Genomic DNA, 15,802 nt, shown 5'->3' on the forward strand with positions numbered 1-15,802 from the left:
AAATAATCTGGAAGAAAGAACCTGAGCCGAGGTGGGGGGGCCGGACAGCAGGCAGCTGCCTGCAGGTCCTGCCTTCCTTCCAGCCCGAGGTTGGCAAGAGGCCGGAAGGGGAGGACAGAGAAGTCATCATAACCAGGCTCCCAGGGGAGAGAGCAGACAGCTCCATGGACACCTTCACAGACATTATCCTTTCCATCCTCACAACCCCCCTGGGACGGTGTTGACTGTGCCCATGTCACTGGCAGCAAACTGAAGTTCAGAGCAGGGAGGCAGCACGCCCCAGGTCGCAGACCTGTGCATGGCAGGGCCAGAGAGGGGAGGGATTTCCCAAACACCCCAGAGCAAGTCACGAGCCCCATGCAGGGCAGGGGAGCCGGAAGCCAGCTTGCTTACCCCAGCCAGCGCTCTCTCTGCTCATCCTCCGGGCTCCTCTGGCAGCTACACTCCTGAGTCAGGCTAATATGCTCACTATATTAGGATTAGCTTCAACTGGGAATAACAGAAAAACCCAAAATAACAGTAGCCCAATTCAGACAGAAGTCTATTTCTCTCTCAATTTGCAGAAATATGGAAATAATCTGTCCAAGGCTAGTATGGCATCTCATGGTGCCATGGACCCAGGACTCATCTCTTCTTTGCTCTGCTAAGGGTGGCTTCTATTCCTTAGGTTGCCCCATGGTCCAAGATAGCTGCTGAACTGCAGCCATTATGTACGCATTCCTGCCAGCAGAAAGGAAGGGTGAAAGAAGCAGCTTTCACTCTCACCCTTTTAAGGACACCTCCCAGCAGTTGCACCCTCCACTTCCACTTCTATCCCTTTGTCACATGGCCACAGCTAACTGCAAAGAAGGCAGAGAAACCTAGTCTTTATTCCAAGTATCCATGTGCCCAACTAAAAAGTGGGGTTCTAATTACTGAGGAAAAGGGGGAAAACAGGGTCCGGGGGACCACAGCAGTCGGTGCTGCACTAGATCACCACTGGGTCCTTCATGCACAGCGACTCCTCACCTTGCCATGTGCAAACGTCCAGTCCTTCTTCCATCCCACACCTGATAGTGTCTGGCTCACCCTGGGTGACCAGTGAATGTTTGCTGAATGACTGAACAAACGAAATTGGCTTTTCTGGGTTGTGTATTGTTTTCCCAGGTGAGCTGGAAGCAGTTTGAGGTCATGGACCTTGTCTTAGGTGTTTTTGTAGTCACCTGTGCCATCCTCCTCCCCACCTGCAAGGTGTCAGGCACACATATTTAGGCCAAGCTTGGCCCTGACTCTGCTCTTTCCACCCCTCCCCAGGGATTCACAGAGGGCTGCCTGTTGCTGATGAGAAGCGAAGCCCGCTTTGCAGGGAGGCGCTTTAAGAGACCAATACATCAGCAGTTTCTGGACCAGGCCTGAAAAAATTGATCTATCTTCCCCAAAAGGAAGTTTAAAAGCATTAAAATGGCAGAAAACAAACAAAAAATAAATAGCTGGCCGTCAATATGGAAATGGTTCATTCGTTCTTTTATTGAATAATTTTTATTGACCACCTACTATGTGCCCGACATCCAACTGGGTGCTGAAGAATCATTGGAGAACCAGGCGGATGCGGTGTGGTCCTCGCCCCCAGGGAGCCTCCGGCCTAGCAGGTAAGGCTGACATTAATAACACACACACTGCAGGTGGATGAATAATCTACGAGGAGAAAATACAGGACATTTGAGAACTTATTATAGAAATATCCACCCAGCCCTGGGGCGTCTAGAAGGCTTTCCTCCCGGACCGCATGTCCGCCGCTCTGAAGGAGGCCTGGGAAGCTCCGGGGCATGCGCAGAAAAGGCAGCGTGTGCCCAGTGGAAAGCCCAGGGGGAGGGCGGCCGGGAGGGGCCGGGAGGTGGGCAGGACCCGGCCTTTGTCCTGGGTGTCGGCCTCAAGGGGCTTTAAGTAGGAGAGTAAGTGAATCTGATTTGTATTTTTAAAAGTGCGCTCTGGCAAAGGGCCCACGGGAGCCTTCTGTGATGCAGGAAATGTTCTGTGTTACAGGTGTGAACGTAAGAAATCCGTCGGGCGCTTTCTGCATTGCGTTGCGTTTATGTTCTAGCTCAGCAGGAAAAGCCAGCCTGTGATTGGCCAAGGCTGGCTCCACCGCCTGGGCCCAGAGGAGAGGTGCTGTGAGGGACAGGCCCGCCAGAGCCACAGGGCTGGAGCTGGGAAGAACTGTTCCTGAAAAGGGGGCGTGGGGGGATTGTTCTGTTACCAGAGAGAGGAGACCATGCTGGAGACACACAGAGATACCCAGCCAGATATGCAAAGAGGCAGCTCAGTGGCTGGCCCAGGGCCGTGCTGCTCAGCCATGCTGATCCGGGGCCCTCCCTCCCCTTCCTTGCAGGCTGCTGCTCTCCACCATTCTCACCCCCTTACACTGTAGACTGTCTGGCCTCATCCTGAGCCCACTTTAGAAGTCCCCCCACTAAGGTGATCACAGACCGTTTCTCCCAGATCCCCTGAGCAGTCAGGGAAAAACCTTGGAACGACAACGGATGAAGAGCCAGCCCCAGATGCTGGAAGACTCATTTCATCCCTGGAGGGGATGGAGGTGGGAACTAATGCCTGGTTCCTCTGGAACAGTCAAACATGGGCCTTCTACACACGTGGGTTTTCCAGAAACTGAAATCCAGACCCATAAGAAAACAAACTTCTTTTAATGTCTCTCAAAAATTTAAATGTGCATACCCTTTGACTCAGTAATTCCAGGAATTATCCAAACACTCTTACCGTGTGTGATATGACACGTATCCAAGGTTATTAACTGCAACATTGTTATAGCAGAAGATTGAAAAGACCCATCAATTGAGGACTGGTGAGATAAATTGTGACACAGCCTGAGATGGAATATTATGCAGCTGTTAAAAGGGGTGAGGCAGCAACTTACACAGTGCTGGGGAAGGAACACGTGTCGAGTGAAAGTTAAAGCAAGCCACATAACACCACACGCAGTACACCACCCTTTGTGAAAGACAAATATACATTATATGCATCTGTACCTAAAGAATTAGGGATACAGAAACGCCACCCAAAATGAATTACAAGAAACTGGTAACATTAGTTACCCTCTCAGAGAGAAACTGGGTGACTGGTGAGGAAGGAATTGTTCCTAGTACTTTAGAATTGTCTACAAGGGACTCTTGTTACCTATTCAAAAACAAGAACCAGGTTAAAATGTTTGAGCTATGTATGCCCATATGGTAAGAATCTAGAATTGTCAAAAAAAAGCCCCAGCCAGAGCTTCGGGACCCCACTTCTGTGGCTTACGGTGGAACCTCAGGCAGTCTGCGTGCGTAAAATGGGGATTTTAATACCTGCCTCACAAGACCGTTGGAGGCTTGGAATGTGATGCAACACAAGATCTGCCGTCCAGGACATATTTAAGAAGTGTTACCTCCCATCCTTCCTCAGTTTCCTCATCTAAGTGACAATTTGATGTCCGGCTCTCATGTTTGTTTAAGTACGGGAAGGTAGATGGATGAGGTCGCCTGAATGTGAGTGCCCTGGATCACACGGTAGATACACAGTAACCTGGAGAGGAAGGAGGGAGGGAGGGACGGGGAGTCCTCCCTGAGCTTGCCTGCCTTTCCCAGAGCAAACACCGGGGCGTGGAAACCCCAGGAGACCATTGGTTGGGGCCCTTGGTTGCCCCAGCACCCCCATCAACTGGGGGCAGGACCTGATAAGACAGGTGGCCTGCTTCAGGGAGGAACGGGTGGGGCACAGTTGGAAATATTGACTTGGGGCCTCAGGGGGCAAGAAGTCCCTCTCACCAGGTGCCACACCTGCTATGGGCTCTCCCACCACCCTCCGGACTCCCGGGCCCTGGCGAGTGGGCTAGTCCTCAGGGACAGAGGGCGGGAGGCTGCTACGGTTTTATGAATTTTCTGTTTCATTTATATATGTATATAATATAAATGTTTGCAGGTCGTGATAAAAGTGAATTTCTTCCTGGGAGCTGCAGCCAAAATGGTTAGAGAGCCACTTCTCTAGATAATGGTGCTGTTAGTTTTATCGTCGAAGAGTGAAGTCCTTTATTGTGACAGAGTCCAGAACCCTGGCCCTGGCTCCAGCACTGGGTGGGACAGGGTGGGGGAGGCAGAATGCCTGGGATCAGCCTGGAAGCAGCTCCATTGAGGTGGGTAGCTACGCAGGTAGCGAGACCCGCCCTCGGGTAGGAACATAGGGGCTGGGAAGGAGACAGGGGCCCCAGAGACCCCACAGCAGGGCCAGAACCTGAGCATCGTGCGCCAGCCTGTCCCGACTACTGTACCCTCTGCATGTGTTTATTCTCCCTTGGTATTTTGGGAAGTCTGCAAATGCCCCCATCTCAGTCGTGCTAAGTGAGGGCTTGTCCACACTTAGTCCAGGGCTAAGGGGCCAATGTGTCTGCCTGGACTCCGTCGGGGCGGCTGTGGAGCCAAGCGTCGGAGATGTACCGCTGCACCCAGCTGTGTCGGAAACCTCTGCTCCTCCCTTGCCCCCTGGAGACTGTGTTTCAACAAAGATAGGTGAACCCCTTTACACACTTCACAGAACCTATACACACCCATATGCACACAGCACACCCTCCACATGCAAACACAGAATGCACACGCCCTGCACATACTCGGCCATATATACGACATAAACGCCATGTAAAGGCGTAGAAATAGAAAGCTAGGATGGGTGAGACCGCGAGTGGAGCTGGGAAGAGCCCACCCTTCGGTGCCAAGTCCCATACTATCTTGGCTTCAGAAACCGTGGGTGTGACACGCCCAGTCCATAAGAATGGACTCTGGGCCTCTAAGGGGCGAGAAAACCAGGACTCCTTAGTCCCCAACCAGGACTCCTTGGTCCCCGGCTATAAAGGAATGAAGATGGTAAAAAGCCATCTCTGGCCACCAGGGGAGCACCATGGGTCTGGCTGAGGAGGAGCACAGGCTGGAGAACCGGACAGGCCTGGGCTCGAAGCCCAGATCTGCCACTTTCTACTTAGGCCAATTACTTGGTCTCTCTGAGGTTGGCTTGCCTTATCTGCAGTGGTCCTGAGGCCGACCTCCTCCTACGAGAATGGAAACTAGACTCTCTCCTGAGAAGACAGCCTAAGACCCCTCTGCCTGCCTCACGGGGTTTGTTGCACAGATAAAATGACATGGGGTATTTGAGAGCACGTTAATGACCAAGGCATGGACGAGCTTTCAGCAAAGAAGTCTCTCTGGGAACAGCCTCAAGAAGGCCAGATTTTCCTCCCCAGGGCCCCCCACTGCCCAGGCCCCCCAGCTTCTGAGTCCCAGGAGGAGGCCTCCTGACCACGTCTCTCCCACACCATGGACAAGGGCTGCACACAGCAGAGGGTTGACAGAGCCAGCAAAGGCTTTATTTTGGAAAAGACACTTGAATTGGCCTTTAGTGGGGGCATGGAAAAGGGGGTACCCCGAGCAGTAGATTCCCCCCAAGGGTGGGCTGAGGACTGGGGCTGAGCCTCTGGTGGGCCTCCTGTTCCAACGCTCCCCTGCACAGCTCCCCGCCCCAGAGCCTCCGGGGCAGCCAGGGAAGTGGGGAGGCTGGGAGGCATGGCAGGGGTGGTTCACTTGGGCAGGATATCAGACGACTCGGACACCAGCTTCCCATCGCGGGTCTCAATCTTCTTCACCACGATGGCCGAGGGGGGGCCGATGAGCTTGATGGGGCCGGAGCTCCCACCAGAGCTGAAGCTGGACTGGAAGGAGCTCAGGCCATAGCTGAGGCCAGGGCTTGTAAGGCCCCCGAAGGTCGTAGAGCTCAGCCCACCTGGGCAGGGACAGAGGCAGCCACATGAGCCCAGGAGCCCGTGCGCACATCAGGGTCCAGGCCCCCTTCTCCCTGCCACTCCCTACCTCGTCCCCAGGTGTGGGAAGTGCCCTGGTTCAGGACTCAAGGATTGTTGGGGAAAACCAAGAGCAGAGTGGGACCGCTTTGATATTAGCTATGTGACCTTGGACAGGACATTAACTGGGCCCCAGCTTCCTCAGCCGTACAAGAGGGAAATGTATAGGAGCTGTGTAAAAAGGCCCCACCCCCCGGCCCTGCACCCCAAGGCCAGGACACCCACCTGAGTAGCTGCTGGTCTTGGTATGGATGCTCAAGTTCTGCATCCCAGACTCCAGCCTGTACCCAGAGGACACGTAGGATGTCAAGACCAACTCCCAGCCCTGTCCCAGGACACAGGACCCAAGTCCCACCCTTCCCCACCCCAGGTCCCAGGGATGGGGTACCAAGGCCAGACAGAGGCCACCACACCCACCGGCTCTCCTCGCCCTCCAGCAGCTTGCGGTAGGTGGCGATCTCCACGTCCAGGGCCAGCTTGACGTTCATCAGCTCCTGGTACTCGCGCAGCTGTCGCGCCATGTCCTGCTTGGCCGTTCTCAGAGCAACCTCCAGCTCGGTCACCTTGTCCTGAGCATCCTTGATAGCCAGCTCCCCACGCTGCTCAGCATCCGCGATGGCGGCCTCCAGGGCAGCATTCTGGGCGGGGAGAGGCACAGGTAAGCAGGTAGAGCAAAATCTGGTGGCCTCCTCCCCCTGCGCTTACCCTCCGTTTCCCCTCCTTTAGTGACCCCCTCCCTGATCTAGACTAACCAACTCCATCCAGCTCAAAGAAAATGCTACTGACAAGATTCAGGAGGCGGAATGGGGAAATGAGCAGCTTCCAGGCACTTCCCTGCACAGACTTCTCACCCAGGACACCACAAGGCATTATCGCCACCCTAACTAGGCTAGATCTCTACTTTCTAGACTTCCTTACAGCAGCAGAGCCCAATCCTACCCTGATATATAAGACAGACAAAATAAAGCAGGCTTGGGGGACCCATCCTGGACCCCAACCTACCTGCCCAGCCCCCTTTGACCCCTGCCATGGCCCCCATGACCTCCTCAGCATCCCTCAGCCCCTCAGTAGCCATTCAGGAAGCTGGACATAGCTGCCCCTCCAACTCCCAAACTCTGATCTAGGATCCCTTCCCCAACCCCCAGACCCCTCCCTCCTTCCTGCACTATCTCCTGTCACCCAGATGTGTCTCTGCATCCTCTCCCACCCCCCATCCAGCCCAGACCTGGCCTTTGAGGCCATCGATCTCAGCCCGGAGTCGGTTGATGTTCCGGTTCGTCTCAGAAATCTCCGTCTTTGTGCGACGGAGGTCATCACCGTGCTTCCCAGCCAGTGTCTGCAGCTCCTCGTACTGCGGGTGTGAGATGAGAAGTGGGGCTCGAGAGGGCACCCCCTGGAACCCAAGGTGCCCTCCATCCAAAGGGGAGTGCCCTCTCAGCCCAGTCACCAGAGCCCAGGTCATCCCACCCCATCCCCCCACACACACACCACTGAAGGCCTTCTTCCAGGCCTCCGGGCAAGGGGACGCCCCCATCTCCCCATCTCTCCAGCACCCACTCAGCAGGCCCAGTCTACAGCAGGCAGAGTGGAGTTTGAAATTCTGTTCCATCATCATGGACGAGGGCAGAGAACTGGCCAGGAGTGGAGGGCAGCCTAGTGACCCTGTTCCTCACCTTGATCTGGTACATGAACTCTGCTTCCAATCGGCTGCGGTTGGCGATGTCCTCGTACTGGGCCTTGACTTCGGCAATGATGCCGTCCAGGTCCAGGGAGCGGTTGTTGTCCATGGAGAGGACCACAGATGTGTCCGAGATCTGGGACTGCAGCTCACGGATCTCCTGTGGTGGGGAGGGGAGGGGGGGAGGCTCTGTGCCTGCACATAAGGAGCCCCCCTTTGCAGAAGGGCCTTCCTTAGGGGACAAGTCAAGGGGCCAGCAACAGAGGAGAGGGGCAGGTGGGAGTTAGGATTGGGAGATGGCAGAGTTCCTGAAGAAGGAAGATGGGGCAGAGACCCGGACCTGCAGGGCAGTAAAGATGAAACGAGGCAGGCATGAAAGGAAACCTGGCTTTGGGTGAGGAACCAGAGGGGCAGAGCCCATCCACGCTCTCAGCTACCAATACTGAGCCCGCAGAGGGCTCCCAAAGGGCCCCAAAGCCCAGGACAAAGGCTTCGGGACAGCGCGGGCCTGAGTTGCAGGTGGGTCCTTGTTCTGTGTGTGACGACCTTAGACAGGCTGTTTCAGTCCTCTGAGCCCATGTTCTCATCTGTGCAGTGGGGTAGTAAACCCTCCCTCATGGAGGGGGACAGAACACATGGAGCATCCACGCTGGGTTCATCTTGGTCGCTGTAACTGTTTAGTGGGGCTCCCTTGTCGGTGCACTCGGGGCTTGGGCTGGGGGAACCTCAGTCTCCAGCCCCCAAGAACATACCTCTTCATACAGCTGCCTGAAGAAGTTGATCTCATCGGTCAGCCCTTCCAGGCGGGACTCCAGCTCTACCTTGTTCATGTAAGCTTCATCCACATCCTGGGGGTGGGGGAGGCAGGGCCTGAGCTGAGTGCGCACGCCCGACCCCAACCCAGGGCCACTGAAGGCCTGGACTTAGAAGCTTCCAACTAATGGCCTTCCCCACCTCACTTTGTGGCCTGATCCTCCAGCCCAGCCTCTGCCCATCACACCTGCATCCCCAGCCCAAACACCTTTATCTCGCCTTCCTGCAGCTCTCCCCCTCCCCCGCCCCTCCTCCTCTACCAGACCTCCAATTCCACTGCTCCCTTTTCTTAACCACGTCCCAACATCGATGTCCAGAGTTCTGTCCAAATGCAGCTAAGTACCTCTCTGTCCTTGTCTGCCTTTCTATGCTATATACCTAGAGGCACCCTGATGTTGTCCCATACTTCAAAACGCTTACGGACAGAACCCAGAAAGCCTTGAGTCCAAGTCTCTAGGCCCAGCCTCCAGGGTCTGGGGGGCGGGGACCCCTCACCTTCTTGATGAGGACAAACTCATTCTCCTTCTCCGTGCGCTTGTTGATCTCGTCCTCATACCTGGTGAGGAAAGACTTCCCATCAGAGGAGGAAGGCACAGGTGAGGTTGCCTGGGTCTTGGAGGGGGGCAAGAACATCTAGAAAATTCAGCTCATGGAGATGTAGGATATGAGAGGACTGGGCTGGTCCTTCTGTCCAGCCAGCTGCTCTCCCCCCACCCCTACCCCATGCTGTCATCAGCCAGTGCAAAGGCCTAGAGCAGGACCTCTCTCTCCAAACCCAGGAATACACACTGGATCAGGCATATTAGGAGGCTTAGCAACGGGAACTGACATGAGACCTCAGACAGAACTTTCTGGGGTGTGTTGGGAATCAGGCGTAAGGAATAAATAGGGGCCAGGGCTGTACATATACCTCAGAGGTCTGTTGGCTACCTGTCTCTCTCACCGTAGGTTTACAACATAAACGGAAACACATAGTTTGTTTTAATCTAAACAGTTCTGAGATTGAAAGAGGGTGAGTGTTATTAGCAATTATGCTGGGACAGTAGGCTAAACCCAGACTGTCCTGAGAAAACCTGGTCATATGGTCACCCTGATCATATAAGACTGCACTGCCCAACAAGCAGTGGGCCACGGGGTCTCAAGCCTCTGGTCCCAAGGGGTGGGGCAGGGCAAGATGACTTCCATTACGGGGGGGGGGAGGGGGGGGGAGAGGAGGATGGCTCACTTATTCTTGAAGTCCTCCACCAGCCCCTGCATGTTGCCCAGCTCCACCTCCAGCTTCAGCTTCTCCTGGCCCAGGGCGTCCAGCTGCCGCCGCAGGTTGTTGATATAACTCTCGAACATGTTGTCCATGTTGCTCCGAGCCGTCTTCTGCTGCTGCAGGAAGCTCCACTTGGTCTCCAGAATCTTGTTCTGCTGTTCCAGATGCCGCACCTGCATGAGGGAGGAGGAAGCAAAAAGGTCCCCATCAGGCGCAGCTCAGAGCCTGGGGGAAGCAAGCACTGTCTTTTCCCCTAACCCGCTCCCCAAGCAGTGGGGTCTCCAGAACGCAGGGACCTGCTAAGCTGCTCTGGGAGGACCACCTATGACCTGAGAGAGACAGCATGGGTGGGGAGGGGGGGGACATGTCCCTCTTGTGCTGGGGGGAGGGGCGTGGTTGGAACGGACGGCTAGGAGAGAGTTATGTTGAAGCTGTGTTTGCAGAACAAGCAGGTCTTATTTACTTAGATTGTATATTAGAGATCAATAAAAACAGCCAAGTTTTGATCAACACTTTATATAAGATTAAAAAAGGAAATGTCAATTGTTCATATCAAATAATATTATCATCATCATCATTCTTTGGAGTGGCCTTGAGGGACTCATACAGATGATAGGGAACCTTCAGCCCTACGGCCTGGAGAGCAGTGGCCAGAAGACCTGGGTTTGGGCTGGAACACTGCTGCTAACCTGTGCTGCATAACCTGAGTTGCTTCCCCTCTCTGAGCCTGGGTGTCCTCAACCCTGCAGTGGCCTGAAGGAACTCAGGCAGGCCCTCAGGAGCCCCATCGCTGTGCAGAAGTCACTTTCCTCCAGGGAAGAGGCAAGAGACTAGGTAGATCTGTCTGCAGACTGAAGACCCCCTCCTCCCCACCTCTGCATCCACAACCCTCTCCTCCTACCCTAACACAAAGGTCCTGGGTTCCTGGGGCTCAAGGAATCCAGAGGTGAGGATGAAATTAAGGCATGGTAGAGGGGAAATGTTTTTTTAAAAATAATAGACTGGTTCCAAGAAGAAGAATGCATTTTTCTTAATCCATCCAAAGTTGTAACATTTTTCTTTTCTTTTTTTTTTTTTTTGAAGATTAGCCCTGAGCTAACATCTGCTGCCAATCCTCCTCTTTTTGCTGAGGAAGACTGGCCTGAGCTAACATCTGTGCCCATCTTCCTCTACTTTGTATGTGGGACGCCTACCACTGCATGGCTTGATAAGCAGTGTGTAGGTCCACGCCCAGGATCCAAAGTGGTGAACCCTGGGCGCCAAAGTGGAACCTTCCAACTTAACTGCTGCACCACGGGGGCCCCCCCGTAACATTTTTCAAATTGCAGGGACTTAGAAGAGAAGGCTAAGGGGCCAGTCCAGATCCAAGGAGTCCTTCTTTGTAAATCTCTTTCACTCCAGGTCATTCTTCCCCAAAATTATTTTTTTAAAAAAGTGATTATAACATTTCGCTTTAATGGACTGCTTACCATGGGCCAAGCATTGCTAAACTCTTTGCACACATTACACGCCTGACTCGGCAAACCTCTGTGATTTAGGGATTATCAAGCCCGTTTTATAGATGAGGAAGTCAGATCTAGCAAGGTAGTCATCAAAGGACTGGGAACCAGGGATTCGGACTCAGAGCCTTGCTTAACTACTCGCTGCGGGGACCCCAGGGCTTGCAAAACGCGGTCAAGAAGTCCAGCCAAGGGCGCTTCGAACCAAGGAACCAGCCAGCCCTCCCCAAAGAACGGGGGAAGGCCGACTTCCTGGGGGGACTCCGATTCCTCTGGGCGCCGATCTGCCCCAGGATTTCCCTCCTTCCGTTCCCACAATGCCGCCCAGCGGCCAGTCAGCGGGGAGGGGCCCAATCCTCGGGCGCGCTGGGCCCCTGAGGCAGCGCCTCCGCCCCCCAAGGCTGCAAAATCCGGCCTGGCGCCTCCACTGGGGAAGCGGAGCCAGGCCATTGGGGCGGAGCCGGGTAGGGAAGGGTGAAAGGGACAAGGGCCGAGGAGGGAGAGGGGCGTTGGCGAACAGAGGCGTTATCTGAAGCCATAAACTCGGGTTTAACCGGACATGAAACCCGGGGGGGCTGTCCAACGCCCGCAGACTTTGAATCCTGGATGGACTTTCCTGAAGCTAGCCCTTGGCACCTCCCTACCCCACCCCACCCCACCCAACCCCGACACACCCCCCAACCCCAGACGCTCAGAGCTCCCCGGTGGAGGAGCGCGTCCCAAGACGGCCGCCTGGCCCTCACCCCCATGAGACCCGCCCACACTGCAGGCTGCCGGGGCAGGGGCCAAGTTCTGACTCATCGTGGTGCCCCCACACTCGGGCCCTGGGGCGCCACAGGCCTCAATCAATATTTGCCCGTCTGAATCAAGACACCCACTTCCTCCTCCCAGAATCCTATCAAATCACCATTAAAAAATAATGTGAATAAAAAGCACAGGGGCAACTTTAAGAAGCGCTCGGGGCGGTGCTAAGGGAGGAGGGTGAACCTGGAGGATGGGCCTCCCATCCCACCCGACAGCTGGACTCCGGGATTCTCCCAGGCAGAAAGTTTTACAGACGTCAGAAATCGGGTTGAGGCGAGATGGGGGAGGGAGTGAGGAAGCCGCGAGATTGAGAGTCAGAGCGGCCCAGACCCTCTCCCCATCCCCGTGCCAGCGAGAACCACAGTGCATGGAAGGAGTGAGTCACAGGTTGGAAGGGAGAGCGCTGCCAGAGTGGTGGGGCCCAACAGGACGCCAGTGGGATGTGCCCACCGACGGGGAGACCAAGTGAAAGGGCGCAGACCCTCGTGGGGCCCCAGGCACAGCCAGCCACGCAGGGGGAGCCCTCACCTTGTCGATGAAGGAGGCAAACTTGTTGTTGAGGGTCTTGATCTGCTCCTTCTCCTGGGTGCGCACGACCTGGATGTTGGGGTCCACCTCCAGCTTAATGGGGGTCAGCAGGCTCTGGTTCACTGTGACAGCGGTGATGCCCCCTGCACTCCCGAGCCCGCCGTAACCCCCGACCAGACTCATGCCGCTGCCCAGGCCACTCCGGAAGCTGCTGCTACTGCTCCCCACTCGGGAGAAGCTTGAGGAGCTGATGCGGGCGCCAGGTGCACTGGTGTACGAGCGGCTGCTGAAGGCCCGGGGGACGGAGGACACCTTGTGGAGCTCTTGGTCATCCTGATGGACATGGTGGAGGTTGGAGTGGAGGCAAGTAAGCCGAACCAGATGGAGATTCAAGAAGGAGCGGAGAAGCTGCTTCTAGGTGGGGGACAGGGCCCCAGGATGGCCCTTTATAAGGGAGAGCCCAGCCCAAGGGGAGGGGATGGGCCTCGTACCTGAGTGGCTAGGCCCTGAGGGGGCCGGGCCTAACCGGACACCTGCCACCTACAGGCCGGACTCAGGTGGGGGCAGCAGAGAGCTGCTCCCACCCAGGAGCCAATTCCAGCGCCACCCCAGAAGCCCAGAAAAGAGCAATTCAATGAATGTGAAACTGGCAGGAACCAGCAGGCCTTGCACAAGCTGTCCGGAACGGTCATGCCCGGGGTCACCCAGCCGTTGCAACCCCAACTCCTGGGTCTTGTCTCCTTCCCTCCTGTGGGAAATAAACGCAATGACTGGGAAGCCCAGCAGGAAAGGGATCCCTGGCATTCGGGTCTCCCCTGAGCAGTTGACTCTCCAAAGACACCACCCCGTGTTTGTCTCTCCCCAGAGCAATTACGAAGGTCTGCCCAGGCTGGAGGGCAGGGCACCTGGGTTCCGGATCCTTGACCCGGAGGTCAACCATGTGCCCAGGCTCTCCTCAGTGACTGCTGAACGCTCAGCACCTGGTGTAGTGCCGAGAGGGTCTGGGTAAATATTTGTGGAAGGAATGAATGAACACACACACACACACACACACACACACACACACACACTGGCAGTCTTCCCTCTGGGTCTGTAGCTGCACAATAAAGTGAGATCCTGCACAGTACTCTTCCTGGACACAACCCAGCGCCCTCCTCTCCTCCCAAGATCACAGGACTCCCGGGCCAGGCTGAACGTGGTGAGGCTTGCTCAAGAGCACGGAGAGCAAAGAAGAGGGCCAAAGAGGTAGAGGGGCCACGGCAGCTCAGGCAAGAGGGGAGCCAGGTGGTCAGGGGTCTTCATTATTCTTACTGCCACAGCTCCCAGGGCATGAATCACGGAAAGGAAGGCAGGAGTGGGGTATGTGGGGTGGGGTGGAGAGGGGTCACTGATGGTGAGTCAGTCTGAAGCCACGGGCCCTCCTTCTCTTCCCAGGCCCCCAACTGGCCAGAGGAGATGAAGAAAGAGTCCCTGCACCTGTCTCCCTGAACCCATTACAGAGTGAGTCAGGAGAGCAGGCCTGGGCACAGCACGCACCTGCAGAAGGCAGGAGAATGGGGAGCTGAGCAAGGCACCCCAGGCCTAGGCAGGGCCGGGTGGGGCAGGCTGTGGGTGGAAGGCAGGAGGTTTGGGTCCCCGAGGCAGAGATTCCAGCTGCAATTACCTGATGGCTGTGGCTGGATTCTCTGAAAGATCCTGCAGGGCATGAAATGGGGAATGGATGGCTCTTAACTAGAGAGACCAACAGATGCCACATACCCAGATGCCCAGAGGGGAAAGGGACAGACGGCCCACAGCCCCTCCGCAGGGACTGGGGGCACTAGGACAGCCCACCTGCCAGGAGGGACATATACGGATTCCTCCCCATCCTTCCCTAGCAGAGACCCCCAGCTCCCAGGACAGGCATGTGGCCCCCTACCCAGAGGGAAGGAGACCCAGGAGCCCCCTCCTCAGGGGATAGACATAAATCCAAGAAGACAGGCACACAGTCGAGCTCCCCTCACACCAGACCACACACACACACAAGGACACTCTTTGAAGTCCCTTCCAGAGAGACAAATCCAGAGGCTCCCAGAGGGAACACAATGACCACATCCCTTTCTCCCCCGCCTCCCCAGGCTCTGGTGTCCTGACGTGCTAAACCAGGCAGACGGAAATCCAGTTAGTACCTGTTTGCACCAGGCCCTCTCCTGGCCCCTTTAAACAATGCTTAATTTTCCAAAGAGTGATTTGAATGCACGCCACCCCCTCCCTAACAAACACCACCCCTAGCAGGGGAGAGAGACTTCTCCTTCCAGAGACCAAAGGGAGGGAGTATGGCCGGATGCCAAACCAAGGACAGAGAAGGCGGAAGGAGAGAAGGAGGAGCTGGTCAAACAGGTAGAGCAGCCCTGGGCAGGGAGCACAACCGGCTCCCCGCTTCTTCCCCTCCCCCACACTCTGTCGGTGGACCTGGGCAGATGGGGGGGAGGGACCTGAAGTCCTGAGCACAAAACAGCAACCCAGAGCCCTCCCTGAAATCTCAGCCCCTCCGCCCCTCCCGCCTAGTTCCCTGGTTCCAGGAGTGCCTTTTGTTTAACAGGAGGACAAAGGGGGCTACAAGGGACCCAGTGGTTGTCAGGCTGTAGGGCAGCCCAGAACAATCCAGGGCCTGAAGTGTTTGCATCTCATCTGTCGGCTCCCTATTGCCCAGAGACCCCAGCCGACCCTTCCCCCAAAGCCCCATGCTCAGCCTCTGTGCAAGACCAGAAGCCAGGGCCTTCCTCTCCACCGGCCCCTGCCTGGGATTCCAGGGTGGAGCAGAAGGGCAGGCCCCGGGACTACAGCCAAGTGGTGAGGGAAGAAAACCGGCCTGGGGCGGCCAGCAGGTACAACTCCTTGTATGGCTGTCTCTGGCCTCTGTGATCCGCACACGCTGCCCGCCCAACAAAAGGGAAAGTGTTTGCACAGGCTGTGCCCGACCCAGATGACGCTGCCCCAAAGTGCCTTTCCTGGAGAGCAGAAGGGAGGGAGGGACACTCGTCCTCGTCCCTGTGCCTGTCCCCTGTCCCATGGGTCATCCTGTCCCATGTCCCGTCCATCCCCCCCAACACCACCCCCACCACCATGGGCCACAGCGAAGGCACAGAATGATCCCAGGAGGCCCTGAAGCCCGGGGCAGATGTGTCAAGGCTGAGAGCAGAGGTGGGTAGACAGGGTAACTGCTATCATTACATCACTCACAATCATCAGAAAAGATGGTCTAAACAAGTTCCTCTCGGTGATCAGGACTGATAACACAGACACCACACTGACAACAGCACTAGTCATAGGAACCAACATGGAAACAACCCAAGTGTCCCCCAGTT

At 55.9% G+C, this 15,802-nt stretch overlaps 1 protein-coding gene across 1 annotated transcript; it reads right to left on the bottom strand.

The window, feature by feature from the left end:
* Positions 1–5,356: 5,356 nt before the first annotated feature.
* KRT8 (keratin 8) lies at positions 5,357–12,838 on the bottom strand. The gene is given in 10 exon segments (XM_070619589.1): positions 5,357–5,796; positions 6,098–6,153; positions 6,290–6,510; positions 7,098–7,223; positions 7,546–7,710; positions 8,303–8,398; positions 8,859–8,919; positions 9,589–9,797; positions 12,456–12,772; positions 12,775–12,838. Coding segments are annotated over 10 exon segments (1,479 nt in total). The 5' UTR covers positions 12,800–12,838; the 3' UTR covers positions 5,357–5,593.
* Between the last annotated feature and the right edge of the window lie 2,964 nt (positions 12,839–15,802).

Source organism: Equus przewalskii, chromosome 5 (assembly GCF_037783145.1).
Source record: "Equus przewalskii isolate Varuska chromosome 5, EquPr2, whole genome shotgun sequence".
NCBI lineage: Eukaryota > Metazoa > Chordata > Mammalia > Perissodactyla > Equidae > Equus > Equus przewalskii.